Source organism: Indicator indicator, chromosome 33 (genome assembly GCF_027791375.1).
Source record: "Indicator indicator isolate 239-I01 chromosome 33, UM_Iind_1.1, whole genome shotgun sequence".
Classification (NCBI taxonomy): domain Eukaryota; kingdom Metazoa; phylum Chordata; class Aves; order Piciformes; family Indicatoridae; genus Indicator; species Indicator indicator.
In genome coordinates, this window is record NC_072042.1 from 7,222,524 (window position 1) to 7,241,193 (window position 18,670).

General features: G+C 55.2%; 2 protein-coding genes across 3 annotated transcripts; both read right to left on the minus strand.

The window, feature by feature from the left end:
* Positions 1-913: 913 nt before the first annotated feature.
* On the minus strand, positions 914-2,988 carry LOC128977626 (peptide methionine sulfoxide reductase MsrA-like). The gene is made up of 7 exons (XM_054395215.1): positions 2,938-2,988; positions 2,704-2,785; positions 2,486-2,553; positions 2,275-2,395; positions 1,718-1,822; positions 1,351-1,457; positions 914-1,180 (listed from the first exon to the last, which is right to left on the minus strand). Exons 1-7 carry the CDS (start codon positions 2,986-2,988, stop codon positions 914-916), a joined length of 801 nt encoding a protein of 266 aa, XP_054251190.1.
* A 1,547-nt stretch (positions 2,989-4,535) lies between these two features.
* Positions 4,536-18,327, minus strand: YTHDF2 (YTH N6-methyladenosine RNA binding protein F2). Of its 2 annotated transcripts, XM_054395233.1 has the most exons (5): positions 18,301-18,327; positions 17,953-17,977; positions 17,509-17,588; positions 12,032-13,606; positions 4,536-5,500 (listed from the first exon to the last, which is right to left on the minus strand). In XM_054395233.1, exons 1-5 carry the CDS (start codon positions 18,325-18,327, stop codon positions 5,477-5,479), a joined length of 1,731 nt encoding a protein of 576 aa, XP_054251208.1. In that variant the 3' UTR covers positions 4,536-5,476. The 2 variants fall into 2 exon arrangements, with proteins under 2 accessions (XP_054251208.1, XP_054251207.1); XM_054395232.1 differs by lacking the exon at positions 18,301-18,327 and having other exon boundaries at positions 17,953-17,989.
* Between the last annotated feature and the right edge of the window lie 343 nt (positions 18,328-18,670).

Consider the following 18,670-nt stretch of genomic DNA (forward strand, 5'->3'; position numbering starts at 1 on the left):
GAGGGGAAATAAATCCTGGGGTGGTGTGGCAGAACCTGGGGGTGAAGCAGCAGCTGGTGGGTGCCATCCTTGCTTTGTACCCACCCTCCACCAATGGGGTTGAGGACATGGGACACCCCAACCCTGCCACACTGTAAGCGATAAACCCTGGGGAGATGTGGCTGTTACCTCTTGTCCCCTGGGCAGGGTGTCCTGGCAGCAGAGGTGGGCAGGGGCGGGGGGAGGGGGATCACATCATCTCAAGGGACATCCTGCTGTGGATATTGCCCATCCTGTGGCCCAGCCCCTGGCTCCAGCAGCTGGTGGTTTATGGACACAAAAATGACCACCTGGCAGCTCCTTAGGTTTGAGCAACCCCATCCCAGCTCTCTCCCTGCACTGTGGCTGCCCACAGCCTGCCTTGGGATAAGGAGGATGCCAGGGGTGAGGCGCCGCACCTGGCCTAAGCGCAGCACCGGGGCCCACCTGCCTGCATCGCTGCTGCCCTCTGGCGGATGAGAGCTACCGCGGCCCGGCACTGCCCCCTGGCGGGAGAGTGCAGGACTGCAGCCCTCACTGGACTGCGGACCCAAGGACACGGACCCACGGACCCCCAGAGGCTGCACAGCCCTACGGGCACGACCCCACGGACTACCGAGCCCCACAGTCCCTGACCACCCTCTCCGCCTCGCACCATCAGCTCCTCTTTGTCCAGTGGACCCTGCAGCCCACTTCTGGCCACAGTGCTGCCCCCTAAGCCTCCCCCATGGGACAGAGTTACCCCCAGACAGGGCCCATGGGGGTCCCTCTCCATCCCAGTGAGCCACTTCCAGCCCAAAGACAGGTGGGGATGCGACAGGTGGGGATGCGACAGGTGGGGATGCGACAGGTGGGGATGCGACAGGTGGGGGGTACATGGCTTTAATCCTGCAGGTCAATGAGAAGTGGGGAGCTGCAGTGTGTGGGGCTGGCCTGTGACATGTGGGTACCTGCCTGCAATGCCAGGGACATGAGGACAAGTCAAGGGACAGGAGGTGGCCTCTCCAGAGGCGAGGGGGCAAGTGACACCAGTGCCCTTCAGGCCACAGTAGCCTCTGGGCACCTTGTGCAGGTACTGCTGGTGGTAGCCCTCGGTGTAGTAGAAGGCAGCAGCTGGCTCAATGACAGTGGTGGTATCCCCATGCTGCTGCTCTCTTAGCTCCTAGGACAGTCCCATGGGGAGGGGCAGCCTTGGATGGATACTTCCAACCCAGTGCCCCTTGGCTTGCCATAGCCAGAGCAGGGGTTTGCCCCATTCCCGGCAAAGGTGGTCAGTGTTCCCAGAGGGGTTTGCTGTCCCCAGGGTGGGAGGGTCCTGGTGTCCCCACCTACCTGCTGGTATGCGTCCCTGCTGCAGAGGGCAGCTGCCTGCTGCTGGGGCCCCAGTGTGCAGATGACAGAGCGGTACTGGGTGCCAACGTCCTCCTGCTGCTGCATGCCTAGGGCAGGACAGCACCCAGAAGGGGGTTATGGGATATCCCTGGTCCCACTGGGCACTGCCTGCACCCAGGGAGGGTGCAGGGTCAGGGGGTTGTGTGTCCTATTAAAGGGGTCTCTGAGGGAAGACTATGAGCCCCCACCCCACACCAAGGGATGGAGATGCCAAGAACACCTGACAGGGCCATTTTGGGGTTAGTGCCCCAGACTGGAACTGCCCCACAGCTGCAGCAAGACCACAGCCCCTGTAGCTCACCCCTACCTTGTGTGGGACCATGGTACTCCCAGAAGACCTTGAACAGCTTCTCAGAGCTGATCTTCTGGGGGTCAAAGATGACCCTCACCACCTCAGCATGTCCTGTCAGCCCTGCATGAGACCCAACCTGGCAGCACTACCCAGAGCAGCCCCTCACCATGGCCTCCAGCCCCCCAGCCTCCCACCATACTGGGGTGGGGGGCAATCATTGACAGATGCACAAAGAGCTGACATCTAGCAGATTTGTGGCACTTGCGCAAAGTAGAAGCACTGGCAGAGCTAGAGGGAGGGAGCTGGATCCCCCAAACCCCTTGCCCAGGTGCCTGGAGGGGATGCTCCTGCTCCCCCTGCTCTGGGATAAATCCCTGTCTGGTGACAGCAGACGGGGTCTTTCCTGCAGACAGGATAATCCTCCACAAACAGGCTCCCAGCTAAGCTGGGCAGTCTGTCTGGGCTGGGGGGGGTTGGGGGGGTTCAGCATCCAAGCATACGACAGAGAAGATCCCATGGGAGCCCAAGCTGGATGGGGTACAGGGGGCACTAGGATCACAGCCCCCCATTACCTGTGCACATTTCTTCATAGTTGGGGTTGGGGGTGAAGCCTCCTGCATAGCCCACCTGGGTGGAGAAGACCCCTGGCAGCTCCCAGAAGAGTTGCTTCACTCCCCAGAAACAGCCCATACCTGGGGGGCACAGGAGGGCAGGGGGCTGTGGGTTATCCTTGCCCCTGGAAGGGGTGAGCTGGGCTGCCAGGACTCCCTGGCACCACTCAGCAAAGATTGCTGCCTGCATCTCCGCTGGGAACGGTGGGACTGTGGGGTTTCCACTGACAGCATGGGTGGCTGTGGGGGGACACAAAGTGAGGACCCCTCATGGCACCTCTGCCCTATCTCCCCCCACCAGAAGTGGCCACTGACCCTATCCCCATCCCCTCCAGCGCCTTTGTCCACCTGGCCTCTGGCCTGTGTTCTCTTGGTCACCCTGACCCTAACCTGGCCCAAGTGCTATCACCTTCCCCAGGACTGCTCTGGTGCCTGGAGCACTCTGTCCCAGACCTTTCCCTGTCACCTCACTCTGGGGACAGGGCCACTCAAATACCCCCCAACACCCCTAAAGGTGCTCAGTGGGGGTCAGCAGGGTCCCATGCCTCTCTTTGTCCCCAGGGATCCCCTGGCTGCCCCCAGCCCGATGCCCAGTGCCAGTACCTGCCACTGTCATCCTCTGGCCCTGCCTGGCAGAGCCTCGGTGGGGCTGGGCAGCCCCCTGGCACCCAGCATGGCCCTGCAGAGATAGGAAGTGCAGCCGAGCCCCAGCACCCCTCTGGACTGGGAGGAGAGAACTGCAGGTGCTGGGAGGGAGGACCGAAAAGAGGCAGGGCCTGGCTCCAGAGCAGGACACATAGGAGGGGACAGCACCCACAACAGGGTGACACAGAGACAAGACACTCAGCCCCAGGAGGGTGAAAAAATCCCCTGCCATGGGACCCCTGGGGGCAGGATGAGGCCAGGGCAATGAACCTCGACTGGAGTGACAAGAGGTGACCCCACAGCACAGGCAGAATCCTGGTGTGTCACCTCCCTGTCAATCATTAATGGGCACCGGGCCCAAGGTCACCCCAGGACCCATCCAGCATTCCCATGGCTGAGTCCCACCAAATTCCCCCTGGAGCAGGGTTCTGGATACCCCTGCTCCACTGCTCCCCAGGCTGAGGGAGCTGTGGACATGGAGGCAGTGACTCACCAGGCTGCTCTTCCAGTCAAGGCGAGAAGAGCAGAGCCAGCAGCTGGCTGGTTCCAGGTTTCCCAACTAGGATATTTCACCCAGCCCAGTTCTCCCTGGCAGGACCTGCTCAGTGCTGACAGTGACAGCAGCTGGCAGTGCCACTGCCTCTGCCAGTGAACACCCCCTGGCTCTCCCCTTCACTTGAATTGCCAGAACAGGAAGCTCTGCATTTCTTATTCCTTGATCTGAAGCAGTGTTCCCAGGGAGCTACATGGGATTTGTGGGGCTTGGCATTCCCCATGCACCTGGCAGAGGATGGATAATCCCCAACTTACCTGGGAGGTGAGCTGGTTGCCCCAGCACTGCAGGGGGGGGTCTCAGCAGAGCAGAGGGGCAGAATCCCTCCCTGCCCCTGCTGCTGGGGATCAGCCCAGGACACATAGCAGTCAGGAGGAAACCCAACCCCAATAGGATGGGAACAAATCCTGGTACTGAAAGAGCTGAGCTGGGGATGCTGCAGACAGCCCACAGTAGCCTCCTCCAGGCCCAGGGAGAGTCCCCACTCAGCCAGCGTTAACAGGGCAGTGAAGCCCAGAGCTACTCCAGAGGAGAAACGATGAGGGGTGGCACAAGGGACCTCTGGAGACCATCCAGTCCAAGCCCCTGCCAGGGCAGGGTCACCCAGGAACACATCCAGATGGATCACGAAAGTCTCCAGAGGAGGCTCCACAGCCTCTCTGGGTAGTTGCTGCAGGGCTCCAGCACCCTCATACCAAAGAAGTTTCTCCTCATGTTGAGGTGCCACCTCCTGTGTTCCAGCTTGCACTTGTCAGTCCTTGTCCTGTCACTGGGCACCACCCAGAAGAGCCTGGTCCCTTCACCCTGACACCCACCCCTCATTTACAGACCTCTCAAGCCTTCTCAAGACTAAACAGCCCCCAGGTCTCTCAGCCTTTCCTCAGATGAGAGGTGTCTCACCAGGGCAGAGTAGGGGACCAGGAGAACCTCCCTAGCCCTGCTGGCCCCCCAGGATGCCCTCCTGTGCTTGCTGCAGGGCAGGCCTGGGAAGGGAGTGGCAGAGACCAGTGATGCTCAACAGGATCTCACGTTTATTACCAAGAGTGATTAATGGTGAAAAGAAAGGCAAGGCCCAGTCCTCACTGGCTGAACAAGAAACTGAAGAACAGATTCACTACACAGCTTACAAGAGCTCTTTTTTTTTTTCTCATGTCCAAAATTCGTTTTCCTGTAAACAAACCAAAGTTTAACCTCTGCTCTCAGCTTCCACAACTCCACTGAACCCAGAGCTCCCCTGCATGACGCACAGGAGCAAACCAGGGACTCAACTGCTGAGTAACAAAAAGGTTAGAGAAAAATAACCACCTTTAGACATAACTGGTGGACAATTTCTGTTCAATTCTCCTTAGGCCAACCCCCCACTTTCCTCATGGAATTCCTCCTCTTCCAGGCCAGGGGTGGGTGGGAAGCAGGGAGGGAAAGAAAATCCAGAAGATGCCCCACTCTCCGTGGGGATGTTACAACTCTGTGTCTCCCAAGCGCAAATGTCAGAACCAGGGGGAGGAGGATCAGGGGGCAGGGAGGGGAGCAGCAGGGTTTAAAAATTAGAGAGGAAAAAAAAAAACAACAAAAAATGAAGGCATCTGCCACATATGGACCTGGAAATCCAAAGAACTTAATAAAGAGACAAACCAAAGCTCTGCTCTGAAACCACAACCAAAGCCAAAAGGAAGGGGACAGCTTTACCTCTACTCTACCTAGAAGGGATTTCTTTTCTGGGTTTTTGTTGCTTGTTTTCTTCAGTCCTATGCCTTGTGACATTCCAATACTTGGTTGGTTCTTGGGTTGGTTTTGGGTTTTCCTTTCCTTTTTTTTAACTGTAGGCTTGCCAGAGTCTTTCTGAAGTCAATGAAATTAAGGAAGAAAGTCCTAATTCTCTCTGGGATGCTTTTGCTCTTCCCTTCTCTCTCTGAAGGACAGCTGGGATGCAATCACTGCTGCAGTCTCTGGGGCAGGAGAGGCCTTTTACTTGACACGGCCCTGGCGCTCCTGCAAGAGAGAGAAGTAGTAGTCAGGCCAGAGCAGACCCACACACCGCAGGCACACCTGGGGCTCTGGTGGGGGCTTGTCCCACCTGAGCAATGGCTCCTGGCATAGGAGGTCCTGCAGTGGTGCATGGCATCATGGTGTTATACCACCTGGTGCACCAGCTCAGCACATCTCCCAGAACCCAGCACAGAGGGGCTGGAAGGAACCTCTGGAGCTCACCCAGTCCAACCCCCTGCCCCAGCAGGGCACCCACAGCAGCTTGGCCAGGGGCACAATGGCCGGGGGGGGTGTGTGAAAGCTCTCGAGAGAGGGAGACTCCACAACCTCTCTGGGCAGCCTGCTCCAGGCCTCCAGCACCCTCACACCAAAGAAGTTTCTTCTCTTGTTCAGATAGAGCCTCCTGGGTTCCAGATTGTGCCCTCTGCCCCTTGTCCTGTCCCTTGTCCATCCAGGCAGAGCTCTGGGCTGCAGAAGCCTGGGGGGGTTCTGGGAGCAGTGCTGCAGGGGTCAGGCAGTTCTTGCATCAGGGAGTTCTTGCATCAGGGAGGAGGCAAGGAACCAAGTGCGTGGCCATGACACAGCTCTGCCTGCCCAGGCACTGCAGACCTATGGGCCTCATCTGAGCTCCCTGTAGGCATCCAAGGAGCCTGCAGCTCACACCTTGATGTCTGCCTTGGTCTGCAGGGACTGGCACAGCCCACAGCTACCAGCAAAACTCTACCAACTCTGAAACCTACTGAGGGCTTCACACTCAAGAGCCAACAGGTTCACAGGGGCTTCCCAGCAGTTAGTGCCACTGCCCTCCAGCACCCAGGGCATAAAATTGTCAGGCAAACATCTGCAGCAAGCTGAAGAGGAAGCACAGCACCAAACACAGGCAGGCACTGAGGGCTACAACGCCCTCTCCTGTGCCAAGCACCCCATGCCAGGCTCCTTGGTAAGCCCAAGGCCAGGCTGCTCTGCACACAGGCAGCTCTGGACTGTCCCCAGGGGTTACTGCCCAGCCCAGGCTCAAAGGACCGTTTCCAGATCCAAAACAAAACCCTTCCACAGCTCAAGGGCTCTTGGCTGATGCTCCTCCCAGCACAGGCAAGGCCCTGCAGTCTCCTGCCTGAGGGGCATGATGGGGTCACCCCCACGAACAGCCAAGGCTCAGCTCTCCAGAGGCAGGGGTGCTGCTGCCACACTGCAAAGGGGGAAGCACAGGGCTGTCACCACAGGCAGGGCATGGAGAAGAGCCACACTGCAGTTGTGTCTGAGGCTGAAGTACCATCTCTATCCCAAGTAAGGCAGAAGAAATGCTCCAAGCAAACCAGACAACATTCTGTGTTCTGAGGGGACAAGAGGTCCATTTACCTCCTTCTGCCAACCATGAAGAGCTGAAATCAGAGATTCAAGAGAAAGAGGCAGCACTCCCTAAAGCTGCTGTGTGCACCCTCAGTTTACTGCCACATGAAAGGCAACACAAAGCAGCATTCACTAGGGCACAGGTTTCCATTTCAGCTCTTTTTTCCCCCTCCTTTAAATGTATCAAGCTCACAGCAGCTGCTTCAGCTGAATCCTAACTTGGGCTAGCTTGCAGGTGACCATCAGGACTCCAGGATTTCCTATGAATCTGCAGCTGAGGATGGGAAAGTCTCAGGAGCCATTTTCCAGGAGATAATCACCTCACAAACAGCAGAGCTGAGAGGCCAGAGCATTCCCCAGCTGTGCAGATGCACATAAGGAAACTTGGGTGGTTTCTTCCCCCCACCCCTAGTTAGAAACAAGAGAATTTATCTGGGCCTTCTAAACTGGTCTTGCAAGAAATGGCTCTGAGTTAACTACAGAAAAAGGCAGCTCAGTGTCCTTGTTTCAATAAAGCTCTAATGAGATGGAAACAGAAAATCTTCACTTCCAGGCTCCTGCTGAAGAAAACTCAAAATGCAGACCCTTCCCTGCCAGCTGCTCCCAGTCACTGCTGCACCACTACCAGCCCAAAGCAGAAGCCTCACCCCAGGCAGCCAGTCCCTGAAGGAGCAGCAATCCCTGCCCCATCCCAGCCTGCCGCATAGATAATGTCAGTGCTTGTTGCTTTGCTGGGTGACTTTGATGCAGTGCAAGCAGGGTGGCACTGCTCTGCCTGGCAAGAATCCAGTTCTGCACCACTAAGGAACTGGTTTATTAACTCCTGAGGCCCTAAGACAGAGCAGTTCGTGCCAGGTACAAACAGGAGCACCCTGGGAAATGAGAGGACTCCAGGAACTGTGGTGAAAGTGATCAGAAGACAGAACAGGGGAGTGCAGACCTGTCACATCACACCTCACAGCAGACAAAGTGACTTCCTTCAGACAAAGCCCTTTGGAGAATCCTCACTAAGGCACAGGGAGCTCTGCATACACTGCACAGACCAGGCTCACACCGCAGCACTTCAGCAGCTTTCTTGGGATCCCAATCAGCTTCCAGCAGCATCTTGTGACCCCCTGCCCTTCTGCACCAGAGAGAAATCCAGACCTGGACACAAGCATGCCCTTGTGCTTCCCCTGAACAAAGGGGCTAGCAAATGCTCATCTGCCCTCTGGATGGGTGGTTGTTAATAATAAAATTATCACCTGAAACAACATCTGTGTCAAGAGCTACTAACCTCAGTGTCACCAGAGCACCTAGGAAGCAAGAAGCCCCCACTGCTGACACCTTGCACACATCAGCTGGAGGTGCCTCTGCTAACTGCAGGGGGCTTGGACAAGGCAGCCTTTGGGGGTCCCTTCCAACCTTTGCAGTCTGTGGTTACCTCACACTCCAAACCCTGGTGCTGTTCCCAGGGAACCTGCCAGCCACACACTGCAACTCTGCTGCTAAAGAACTCTGCCTGCTGAGTGGAGTCATTAGGATGCTCATCATGAAGGCAATCAGCATACTGATAAAGCGATCAGTTCAGGGCTCTGCAACAATTTTAAACAGTGCACCTCAACAGCTGCCTAAAGCAAGGCCAGGGAGGGGAAGTGCATGAGAAGGAGCTGGGTCCCCTGGCTCTCACAGGGAGCAGCTGGCTGTGCCTGGGCATGGCACAACCAGGAGCTGAAGCATAGCCAGAACAGTGTTTTGGCAGATGTGGTAAAGCCAGAGCAGACACAGCACCAGCTAGGATGACTCCAACAGCAAAAAGCGTCAGCCCACCCTGTGGGAAACAGGCTCTGCATCCTCCCTTCTGAGACTGCAACTGGGGAGAAAGAAGGGTTTGCAAGCTGCAACCCAGAGCAGTGCAGCATGGCTGTCACAGGGGCTGTGAAACTGCCTGCAGGGCTCCAACAGCCTCACAGGACAGGGCTTGTCTGCCCTTCAATCACATCATCTTCTGCAGGGGGCAGTGACATTGCCACCATCAATAACCCCTGAAGCAGCAGCCTGTCACCAATGCAGACAGCAGTAGGTTTGCAGAGAGAGTAGCTCCAACCTGACACCTTTCAGACCCACAAAACCCCACCTTACCCTGACTGGCACCCACAAACCTGGCAGCTGAACACTCTGGTCCTGGAGGGCACAGCACAGAGCTGGTTTGCTTTCCTAAAATCCTGGAACCTGCAAGCAGCCGAGATTGAGACCCTGGGCCAGGCAGTGGGAGAAAGAACCAAAAGCAGCTTCCTGTAGGGCTGCCATTTGTTGCCTTTCCAGAAAAGAAACCTCTCATCCTGCCCCAGTGAGGTCACACCTGGGGTGCTGGGTCCAGCTCTGGGCTCCCCAGTTCAAGAGATAAGGAACCACTGGAGAGAGTCAAGCAGAGGCCACACAGAATGTTGAGGAGCCTGAAGCAGCTTTGTGAGGAGCAAAGACTGAGAGCCCTGGGGCTGAGAGCCTGAAGAACAGCCCCAGAGGGGATCTGAGCAATGCTCAGTGAGAGATAAAGGGTGGGGGGCAAGAGGCTGGGGCCTGACTCTGTTCAGTGATGCCCAAGGACAAGACAAGGGGCAGAGGGCACAAACTGGAAACCAGGAGGTGCCACCTGAACAGGAGAAGCTTCTTCAGTGTGAGGGTACTGGAGGCCTGGAGCAGTCTGCCCAGAGAGATTGTGGAGTCTCCTTCTCTGGAGAGCTTCCAACCCCCCTGGCTATTGTGATTTTGGGCAGGTTGCTGCGGATGCCCTGCTGGAGCAGGAGCTTGGACTGGGTGAGCTCCAGAGGTCCCTTCCAAAACCCCCCACCCCCCCATGCTGGGTTCTGTGCAGGCAGATTGCTGTCCTGAAGTCACTGCAGCACTCCTAGCAAAAGCAGGGAACTGCTGTGGCTCAGGAGTTTGTTTTGTAGTTCTGGTCAAAATTCTTACATGGAAGAAGTTGGGGACCTGCTCAACCACAAAAGCAGCTGCTAGGGCCTTCAAGAAGTCCCCAAACTGCTTCAGCTATGATCACACTGGGAGTCAGCTTTATCATTCTGGGTCAGGAGAACATTCAAAGCTTTTGAAGAATTGGATTAGTAGAGCAGAGGCAGAGACTGGAAAGCAAGGGAGATTCTGCCCACAGAATCATCAAGTGTTCTGGGTGGGAAAGGACCTCTAAAGCTCATCCAGTCCACCCCCTCTGCAGTCAGCAGGGACATCTGCAGCTAGAGCAGGTTGCTCAGAGCCCCAAGCAACCTGACCTGGAATGGTTCCAGGATGGGGCATCCCTGGATGCCACTTCTCTGCCAGCCTTTCCTTCTCTGCTGCTCTTCCTTCTGCTCACTCCCTGCCTACACTCTCCCAGCATTAACTCTTCCCATCCATCTCCCACCTGCCTTTCAGCAACACCCCTCCCCCCCCCACCTTTCCCCACTCTGCCAAGGTCTGTCCCACTCACACCATGAACTGCTGCTCCCTGAAGTCAGCTCTGGAGAATACCCACTTCCTAAGATGCCCTGCACAGATTGGATTGCTGATGGCATTTAAAACCTTGATTAGCAGAGATCAGCACTTCAGCACAGGCTGGGTACCAGGTAGAATAGTTTCAGGATGTGAAGTTACAGAAACTCTTCTGGCTCTCACACAAGCCAAGCTCACAGCTCCACAACCTGCAGAGCATTTCCTTCCCGAGAGATTTCCCTCCAGCACTCCAAGCGCTGGCTGCTCACCCCTGTGTGCAGGTGATGCCATTTGCAGACAATGCTCTAAGTCAAACAGATAAAAGCAAGCTGCATCCACTGCCATGCTGAGCAGCTGCAGCTTCTGATCCTGCTCTTCAGCTGCTAGGTGGAAAATTTCCCATGGCTGAGACTAAAGAGATCAGCAGAAGATTTGGCAACCCCCACCCCGAAATTGGTGCTAATGCTTATTTGTAATTACTGGTTGGATCAGAGAGAAGCCAGAGCCCTGCTGTGGGGAAGGTCAGCCCCAGGTGACAAACCCAGCCGGAGACAAGAACGATTCAAAGCCACTGGTCACTGAATTTTCAAAGAACCATCGAATTACGTTGGTTGGAAAAGCTCTTTAAGATCATCAGGTCCAACCATTCTCTAATTCTACCAAGGCTGGGGCTAAACCACGGCCCTCAGCACCACATCTCTGCCTCTTTGAAACACCTCCAGCCTGTACCAGACTTTGAAAATCCTTTCCGTCAAGAAGTTTCTTCTGATGTCCAACCTAAGCCTCCCCTGGGGCAACTTGAGGCTATTCCCTCTCATCCTGTCCCTTGTTCCCTGGGAGAAGAGCCCAACCCCCACCTGGCTCCAGCCTCCTCTCAGCGAGCTGTAGAGAGCAATGAGGTCTCCCCTAAGCCTCCTTTTTCCAGGCTGAACATCCCCAGGTCCCTCAGCTGCTCTTTCCCAGCCCTGTTCTCCAGACCCCTCCCCAACTTTGCTGCCCTTCTCAGGACGGACTCCAGCCCCAAAACTGACCCCAGGATTCGAGGTGTGACAGATCTTTGGGCAGATCTGCTAATTAGCAATGCTCCTGTTAACGAATCAATACTGCCACAGGCTCTGAGCCACAGCTCTGAGCAGTGAGCCAGGAGGCAGCGAGCACAGCTCAAGAGCCAGGCTGCTGGGCACTGCCCACCCACCAGCTTCACACCCAGCAAAGAGGAAGAGAACAACATGCTCCATGGCCACCTGGGAGACAAGGAGTCACCAAGCACTGTGAGGGAGATTTGGGTTGGGCATCAGACAAAGCCTAAGAGGAAGAACAATTAAGTGCAGGAAAGGATCGCCTCGAAAGGGACAGGAACTGCTGCTCTTCAAGGTTTTACAGGTGGTGGCTAACATCTGTCACTGACCCCGCTCTGGGCAGGGGGTGGCCATTCAAAAGCCTGGCTCCTACTTCAAACTGCTCCAGCCCAGGAGCTGAAAATAAATTTTGCTCAGGGAAGGCCTCATCCAGCCTGGCCTTCAACACCTCCAAGGAGGAGGCATCCATGACCTCCCTGGGCAACCTGTTCCAGCAGCTGCCCATTCTCCTGGTAAAGAATTTCTTCCTAATGATTTGTTTCCCAGTAACTTCTAATAATAACAACTTCTGATAATGATTTTCCTAATTATTTCCTCCTCTCCTGCCCCACAGGACCTCACCCAACCAAACAAGTTTTACCTTTTTAACATTTTCCTCCTCCTCTTGGCGTTTCTCATAGTGTGAGAAGTCGTCGAAGATGGAGGTGGTGTGCTTGTAGGTGGCAATGATTTTCAACACCTGCTTAGCCTTTTCCAGAGGCACCTCCTGAGTGTCCCTGGAGTTGGTCACTGGTTTGTTCTCGTTGTTCTCTAGGCGGATATGCCGCAGCTGGCTGTTGGGAACGTCCTTCACAAAAATCCACCTGACATCAAACCTCCCCTTCCACTTGTCCTGGGACCAGACCCCTGCGCACGTGTTGTAGTCCACGGCAGACCTCATCTCTGCCACGCCGCAGAAGTGGCCGCTGCCGTTGACGCTAAAGAGCAGGTAGACAGGGCCCTTGGCACCCAGCGAGCGGTAGGCAGCGTCCAGTCTCTTGTTGCCGTGCTCAGTGCTGCACCAGATGTTGTACTTGATGGAGCGGTGGATGTCGTCCTCCGAGTAGCTCTTGATGATGAAGACGCGGCCGTGCTTGGGGTTCCAGTCAAAATCCTTGGGGTTGTAGTTGTTGATGGACCTCAGCTTCTCCAGCACTGGGTGTGGCTCAGTGGGCACAGCCCCAGGTGCGGCCTGGGCCTGTCCTGCGGTGCCACCATCCACCGTGCCTGGGCTGAAGCCGCTGCCACGGTTGCGGGGAGCGACCCAGCGTGAGGGCTGGGCTGGGGGCACCGGCAGCTGGCTTGGCTGTGGTGGCGGCAGCACCTGGGGCTGCTGCCCACTCGGGGTCTGTGCCACTGGTGAGCTGCTGTTGATCTGCTGCCCCACAGGCTGGGGGGACACCTGGGCCGGCTGCTGCCCCACGCTGGGGACCAGGGCCTGCGCCGGGGCCTTGGCCACGGGCCCCTTGTTGTCCCAGGTTCCGATGTCCATGTTGTGCTTGATGGGGGGTGGCGGCAGCACCGAGCCAGCCAGGCCGTTCTTGGTCTTCAGCTTGGGCTGCTGCTTGGCAGGCTTGCTGGCGATGTCTGCCCAGGAGGTTGGCTTCGGAGGAGCGATGGTGGCCGGGGCCAAGCTGCTGGAGGCCACCATGTTACTGGTGATGGATCCACTCCCCACAGCTGACCCCACAACCTTCGGCATGCTGCCAGCCACGTCCGTGCTGCCCAGCTTGAGGGCAGCCATGCCCTGGTCGATGGTGTTCATGCCAGGAGCCTTGTTCAGAGTCTCACTGGCGAAGGCAGACTGCCCATCGATCATGGCCCCCCCCAGTGAGCTGGGGGCATAGGCGTAGCTGCTGCTGTAGCCTGAGCTTTGGGTGGACTGTCCCTGAGAGCTGCTGCTGCCCCAGGCCGAGAAGTCGATCCCACTGGGAAAGAAGTTGAAGCCGTGCTGCCCAAGGAAGGGAGTGCTGCCAAGGGCCCCTGGCTGCCCAAACATGGCGTCAGGGAGGAAGTGAGGCTCTCCGTTACTCAGCTGTCCGTAGGAGGTTAGGTAGGGCATGGGGGGATCCCCCCCTGTAGACCAGGCAGCTTCCCCCAAGGAGTAGGAGAAGCCGATGGAGGGGCTGTAGTAGTTGGGCAGGTAGGAGTCAGACATGGCAGTGTAGGCATTGTTCTGAAAGACACAAACCACAGTGTGAGCAGCCAGCAGCTGGGCCAGCGGAGCAGGAAGAAAGAGCCACTGGGGTGGCCTGTGCCTCACCCCTCCCTATCTTAGGGCTGGGCAGATAAAGAGGCCTTCAAACACCTCCTTTGTTAGAGAAGGAACTGCTCTGGGAACTGCTTGGGTGCCAGGAAGATGAAACACAAAGGCCCAGCAAGCTCCCCATGCTCAGGTGGGAGCCCACTGAGCTCCTGATGTAGGCCTGGGCACAGGGTCTTACCCTAAGCAGTCAGCCACTTTTTTAGCTATTACCACAGAGGGCTTCTCTTGCCTTTTTCAGCCCCTATTCTGGTGTCTGAGGGAGGGGCTGGAGGAAGGATGCAGAGAGAAGTGGCATATGGAGAAAAGGCAAGAGGTTCAGTGGAAGTGCACTGCCAAAAATCAATGTCCCTAATTACCTTCTTTAAACTTATCACCCAGGAAAACAGCTTCATGCTCACCCTCTGAAGTTTCCGAGCTTGTAATATTCCAAGAACCTGCACACAAAGAGGATTTAAAGCCTCATCCACAAAACTGCTTCAGTGTTGTGGGCAGGTACTGAAAATGAGGAGTCATCAACAGGGTTTGAAGGAGAAGCCTTCTACAGGATGGTGACAGCACAGCATAAGAAAGCAGGCTTCAAATCCAGGGAAGAAAACCAATAGCAGCTGCTCCATGTCTCGGTCTCCCTTTTATCACCCAAGCAGCCTTCAGGTTCCACAAAGGCCTCGTTTTACATGATGCCTGGGACCTCTCAGGCATCACCAGGGTTTGCTGAAAAACAACTGTCCCTGAGCACTCCCAGCACCCCTGCAATGCGGGGCACCACTGAAGCCTGGCTAACAGACACCATCACCCAGGAACTGGAAGCTGGAGAGCCTGGCACACACCAGATGAAAGCCAGGCTCAGCTCCCTTTTAAAAACTTGGCTTGCAGCAGGCTCGACTTCATTTTTTGTTGAATCATGTTCTTCATGTACCAAGCAAAGCTCCCAGAGGACTTCAGGCCACACTGCAAACTATGGAGGTTCTCAAGATGGTTCTGGCACCCTACAGAAATAGCTGGTTTGCCTCTGCACCTTCTGCTGAGTTAAAGAAAAGCAACAAGTTTGGGGATGAGCCAGCCCCAACTTCACAGAAATCAAGAGGAATTATTTAACACCAGGTGCTTGAGGTTTGGTTTGCTGTGTACCACCAAGAAGCCTTCTGTGGTATTTCATGGTGTCATGGCTCTGACACACACCCTCCACCTTGGTCTCACCAGATAAGGGTCCCAAAAGCAAGTGATTCACACCACTAACTCCTGTACAGAGAAACTTTACTAATGGAGCAGCTTAGCGCTGATAAACCCAAGCCAAGGAAGAGTCTTGAGGGCTCAAGCTGTGCAGAAGCACAAACAATGACAATTTGTGATCAAATGAACTTTTAAAATACATCATTTTGAACCACCAAAGGCTCTTCAAGAGCTAGTCCCCTCAGTTATAGGACTAACAAGGAACTCTCCTGGAAATTAGCCTTAATGCAACACAAACACAGCTAAAACCTGAGTCCAGCAGGCAGAGCAGTCATTCCCACTCTGCAGGCCTCTTCCTCAAAGTCCATGAAGCACATCGTTGCTGGATTAAACCTCTCCCCTTGTCCCCTCAAAACGTTTCCTTACTTACGTTAAACTTGAGATATTTTAACTTAACCTGCATTCAGCTCTTACCAGCCATACTCACACAGCAAGGAGGGAGCACAGGAGTTCAGCAGCAGTGAAGCACTGCTGGCTCAGAGCAGATTTAAGCCAGGCTCACCCCTGTTCACTACCATAACATCCACAACTACTCCCTGCTCCCCAACACCCCACCTTGCTCTGCTGCCCTGCACTCCTACAACTGACAGTTCCTCATTAGTATACAAATAAAACTCCACCAGCTCCTACTTCTCTCATGACTCAGGCTTCTTGCACTGTTAAGTTCCTCAAATACACCACCTCTCCTCACAAAAGCTCAGTAGGGCTGAAGATGACTTATTGCTGCTGTTGAACTTTTGGTTCTTAAGGAAGAATCACTGAGAGCTTTAAACACCCAGGATCTTCCTCCATCAGGCTGACAAGCCAGGGAGCCACACTGAAATAGCAGCTCCTGAATGAAGATCCACGAAACTTCACAGCCTGGTTCTCTCACACTTGTGTAGAGCACTCAGAAGGTGACTTTGAGAGCCACTCGTGTTCCCCTCTGGCAGAGGGCTGTGTTCAGGTCATTTTTCAGAGCCACACCCATAACTCCCCTTCCCATCTTCAAAAAAAGTTGCCCACTCTGATACTTTCGTATTTTGAGGCTGGCTGGGTGGGTCAGCAGAGCCATGGCCCTCTCCAGACTAGGCTCCAGGAGGCTGTTTTCTATTCTACCAAGTGTCACAAAGGAGAGCTGGTGAGCAACACAAAGTGGTAAGAAACAAAGATCAGCTCTCCCCAAAGGTGCCATGGTGGCTGTACCTCACAGCTCCTGCATTTCTAGAGCAGCAGCTCTACTCCACCTCCTAGGACATGCTCCCATCACTTCCTTGTTTTTAAACACATTTTTACCACATACAAAAAAAAAAAGCTAAAATATTCAGTTCAGAAAAGATGCAAAATAGGGCAAAATCTTATGGTGCTTCTGCCATGATGGTGGACTCTTCAGTATCTTGAAGAAATTTAAATACAACTACACTTTGCAGGGCTCCACACTCAGAAGAAAGCTGGAAATTGGTGATGTTTTTTTCTGGGACACACCACCATCAAATGCTACTCAAGTAGCAACTGGTGCTACTCAAGACTTGAGTGAGCATCACACTCTCACCTGTGCAGGCTGAATTTAGGCTTGTAACTTCCAATGCAGCTGAGCATTGAGATTTTAACAGGCTAAATCCTGAGGAGTAATAACAACTGCCAGGATCTGAAATGGTATTTAACCTCATTTAGCTCAAGCTAGGACATACTTGTTGAAAATGTAACTGAGACAGAAACCTCTCCTTGTGTTCCAATAAAACATGCATCAGCATTGCCAGTAAAAATGACCAAAAAATACAGGGGGAAGAAGCCTCAGCTACTTTTTACTAATCACAACTGGAAGGGAAGGAGAAGGCAGGAGAGTGAACTAACTGCTGCAGTGCTACTCCAGATGTTTATCTGCAAGGCTTGATCACCCCATCTAATCAGCTGAACTCCATCTATTCTGTGTTACTCTCCTACCACTCATCAGGAAAAACAAACAAACCCCAGTTAACAACAAAGCCAATCTTAAAGAGAGAGCCAAGAGGAAAAGTATTGGGGAAGTCTTGACTTCCAAGAGCTGATCAGCAGCTCCACTTCTACCTCAAGTCTTCAAAGGTCTCACAAGCCTTCATCACATCTGTGTTCTGTGGGGAGGTGGAGTGAAATGTAGAAGAAAACCCCACGAGAGGCATTTTCAGTGTACATGGGGGAGAGATAAGAATGTTGAGTACCCTCCAGAAGCCCCCAGAGCATAACTGTGAAGTGATTGCAGGAGGCAAGGCAGCACATCCCCTCAGATGCTGTGAAGGGCCAGAGAGAAGTCAGAGCAGTAAAACTGAAAGAGCAGAGCTGGTTAACTTCAGGCAGTTCCCTATTGAAAATGAGCTCAACACCAACTGTAGGAAATCCTTACACCCTCAAAAAGCTGCTAAAAGCTTGATACCTTGGCCTACCACAACCTAATGGCATTCACTGCTTTCTGCCTGGAGAAACAAATACATGAAATAAAGCAACATGGCAAGGAAGCCAAACATCAAAATCCAATCTGTAGGAATGGGGAAACACCAAGATGACAAATTCGCCTTTGCTAGAGAGCAGCAGGAAGCCCCTGGGGCTCTCTGCAGGTTGTTACTCACCGGCCGGGCCTGAGGACTCAAGTACGGTTCAAAGTCATCATCATTTAACCCATCCTTCTGGTGCACAGATCCATTTTGCACTGAGGAAGGGATGCAGAGCGTTAGAAGAAACTCTGCTGATGAACATTTGCTGACTTAAACTACTTCAGGACAAACCTTAGCACATAACTACTCCTCACTACTTGCATTATACCACACTTAACCCAACAGAAAGACGCTTCACCACCATACGCTCTTGAACCGCAAACTTTCCCCAGCCCTAGAAACCACAGCCCAGGGTTTGTTTTTCTCCCAGCCACTCTGCTGCGTAAAGGCGCAGAGACCCCAGAACATGCCCAGCAGATCTCGGAGACGACTTTTCCCGTCCCTCCCCACTGGATCCCCGGTCCCCAGCCGCTCCGCCACAGGATCCCATATTTCCCAGCCCTCCTCCGGAGCTCTCACCTTTGTTGCCTTGGCCTTTGGGTCTCTGGCGCGGCATGGAAAGAAAGAGGGAAAGCGGTGAGTCAGGGGGGCGAGGCGGCCCCGGCGCGGGCGGGGAGCCCGGCGAGGCGCGGCCCGGAGGGTGAAGGCCCAGCCCAGCTGGGGAAGGCCCTACCCGGCCGCGCCGCAGCACAATGGAGGCGCGGCCCTGAAAGAGGGGAACGGGGGTGGCGGTAGGGGAAGGCCGCAGTCGCCGCCTGGCCCGGCCCGCGCGCCCGCCACTAGGCCCTGAGCCTCGGCCTCGCTTAGGGGGCCGGGTTCGGCACGGCTAGGAAGAACAGGCCGAGCGCTGAACGGCGAGTTTCCTACCTGCTCCAGGAGGCTGCTGGCCGACATGGCTCCGCGGCGGGGCTGCTGGCGGGGCGGGGCAGGGCGGAGCAGCGGCGGCGGCTTTGTCCAGGCGCGGGTGCGGCTGCGGCTGCCTGGCGGACTCGGTCTCGCTCGTCCGCTGCCGGGGCGACGCTCTAGCCAAGCCCCTCTCGCCTCTCCTTCCGGCCCAGCGTCTATGGCCCAGGCCCGCCGCCTCGCGCCCACACACACATCCGCGCTCCCCGGGCGTCACGCGGCACGGCGCGCGCGCCCCGCGCTCCCAAGCACAATGGCGGGGAAATGGGAGAGAAGGCGCGGTGCATGCCGGGCCGGTGGAGGACCGCGAGGGATTAGCGCCCTCGCTCGGTGA

Bases quoted from the DNA above. Each gene is read 5' to 3' on its own strand.
- LOC128977626 (XM_054395215.1), bottom strand. From the start codon at position 2,988: ATGCTGGGTGCCAGGGGGCTGCCCAGCCCCACCGAGGCTCTGCCAGGC. The intron at 2,554-2,703 runs GTTAGGGTCAGG...GTCCCCCCACAG, and splicing joins GGTGATAGCACTTGGGCCAG to CCACCCATGCTGTCAGTGGA. The intron at 1,458-1,717 runs GTAGGGGTGAGC...GTCCTGCCCTAG, and splicing joins GTACCATGGTCCCACACAAG to GCATGCAGCAGCAGGAGGAC.
- YTHDF2 (XM_054395233.1), bottom strand. From the start codon at position 18,327: ATGTCGGCCAGCAGCCTCCTGGAGCAG. The intron at 13,607-17,508 runs GTGAGTAACAAC...TGTGTCTTTCAG, and splicing joins TGAGTCCTCAGGCCCGGCCG to AACAATGCCTACACTGCCAT. The intron at 5,501-12,031 runs GTAAAACTTGTT...TCTCTCTTGCAG, and splicing joins AGGAGGAAAATGTTAAAAAG to GAGCGCCAGGGCCGTGTCAA.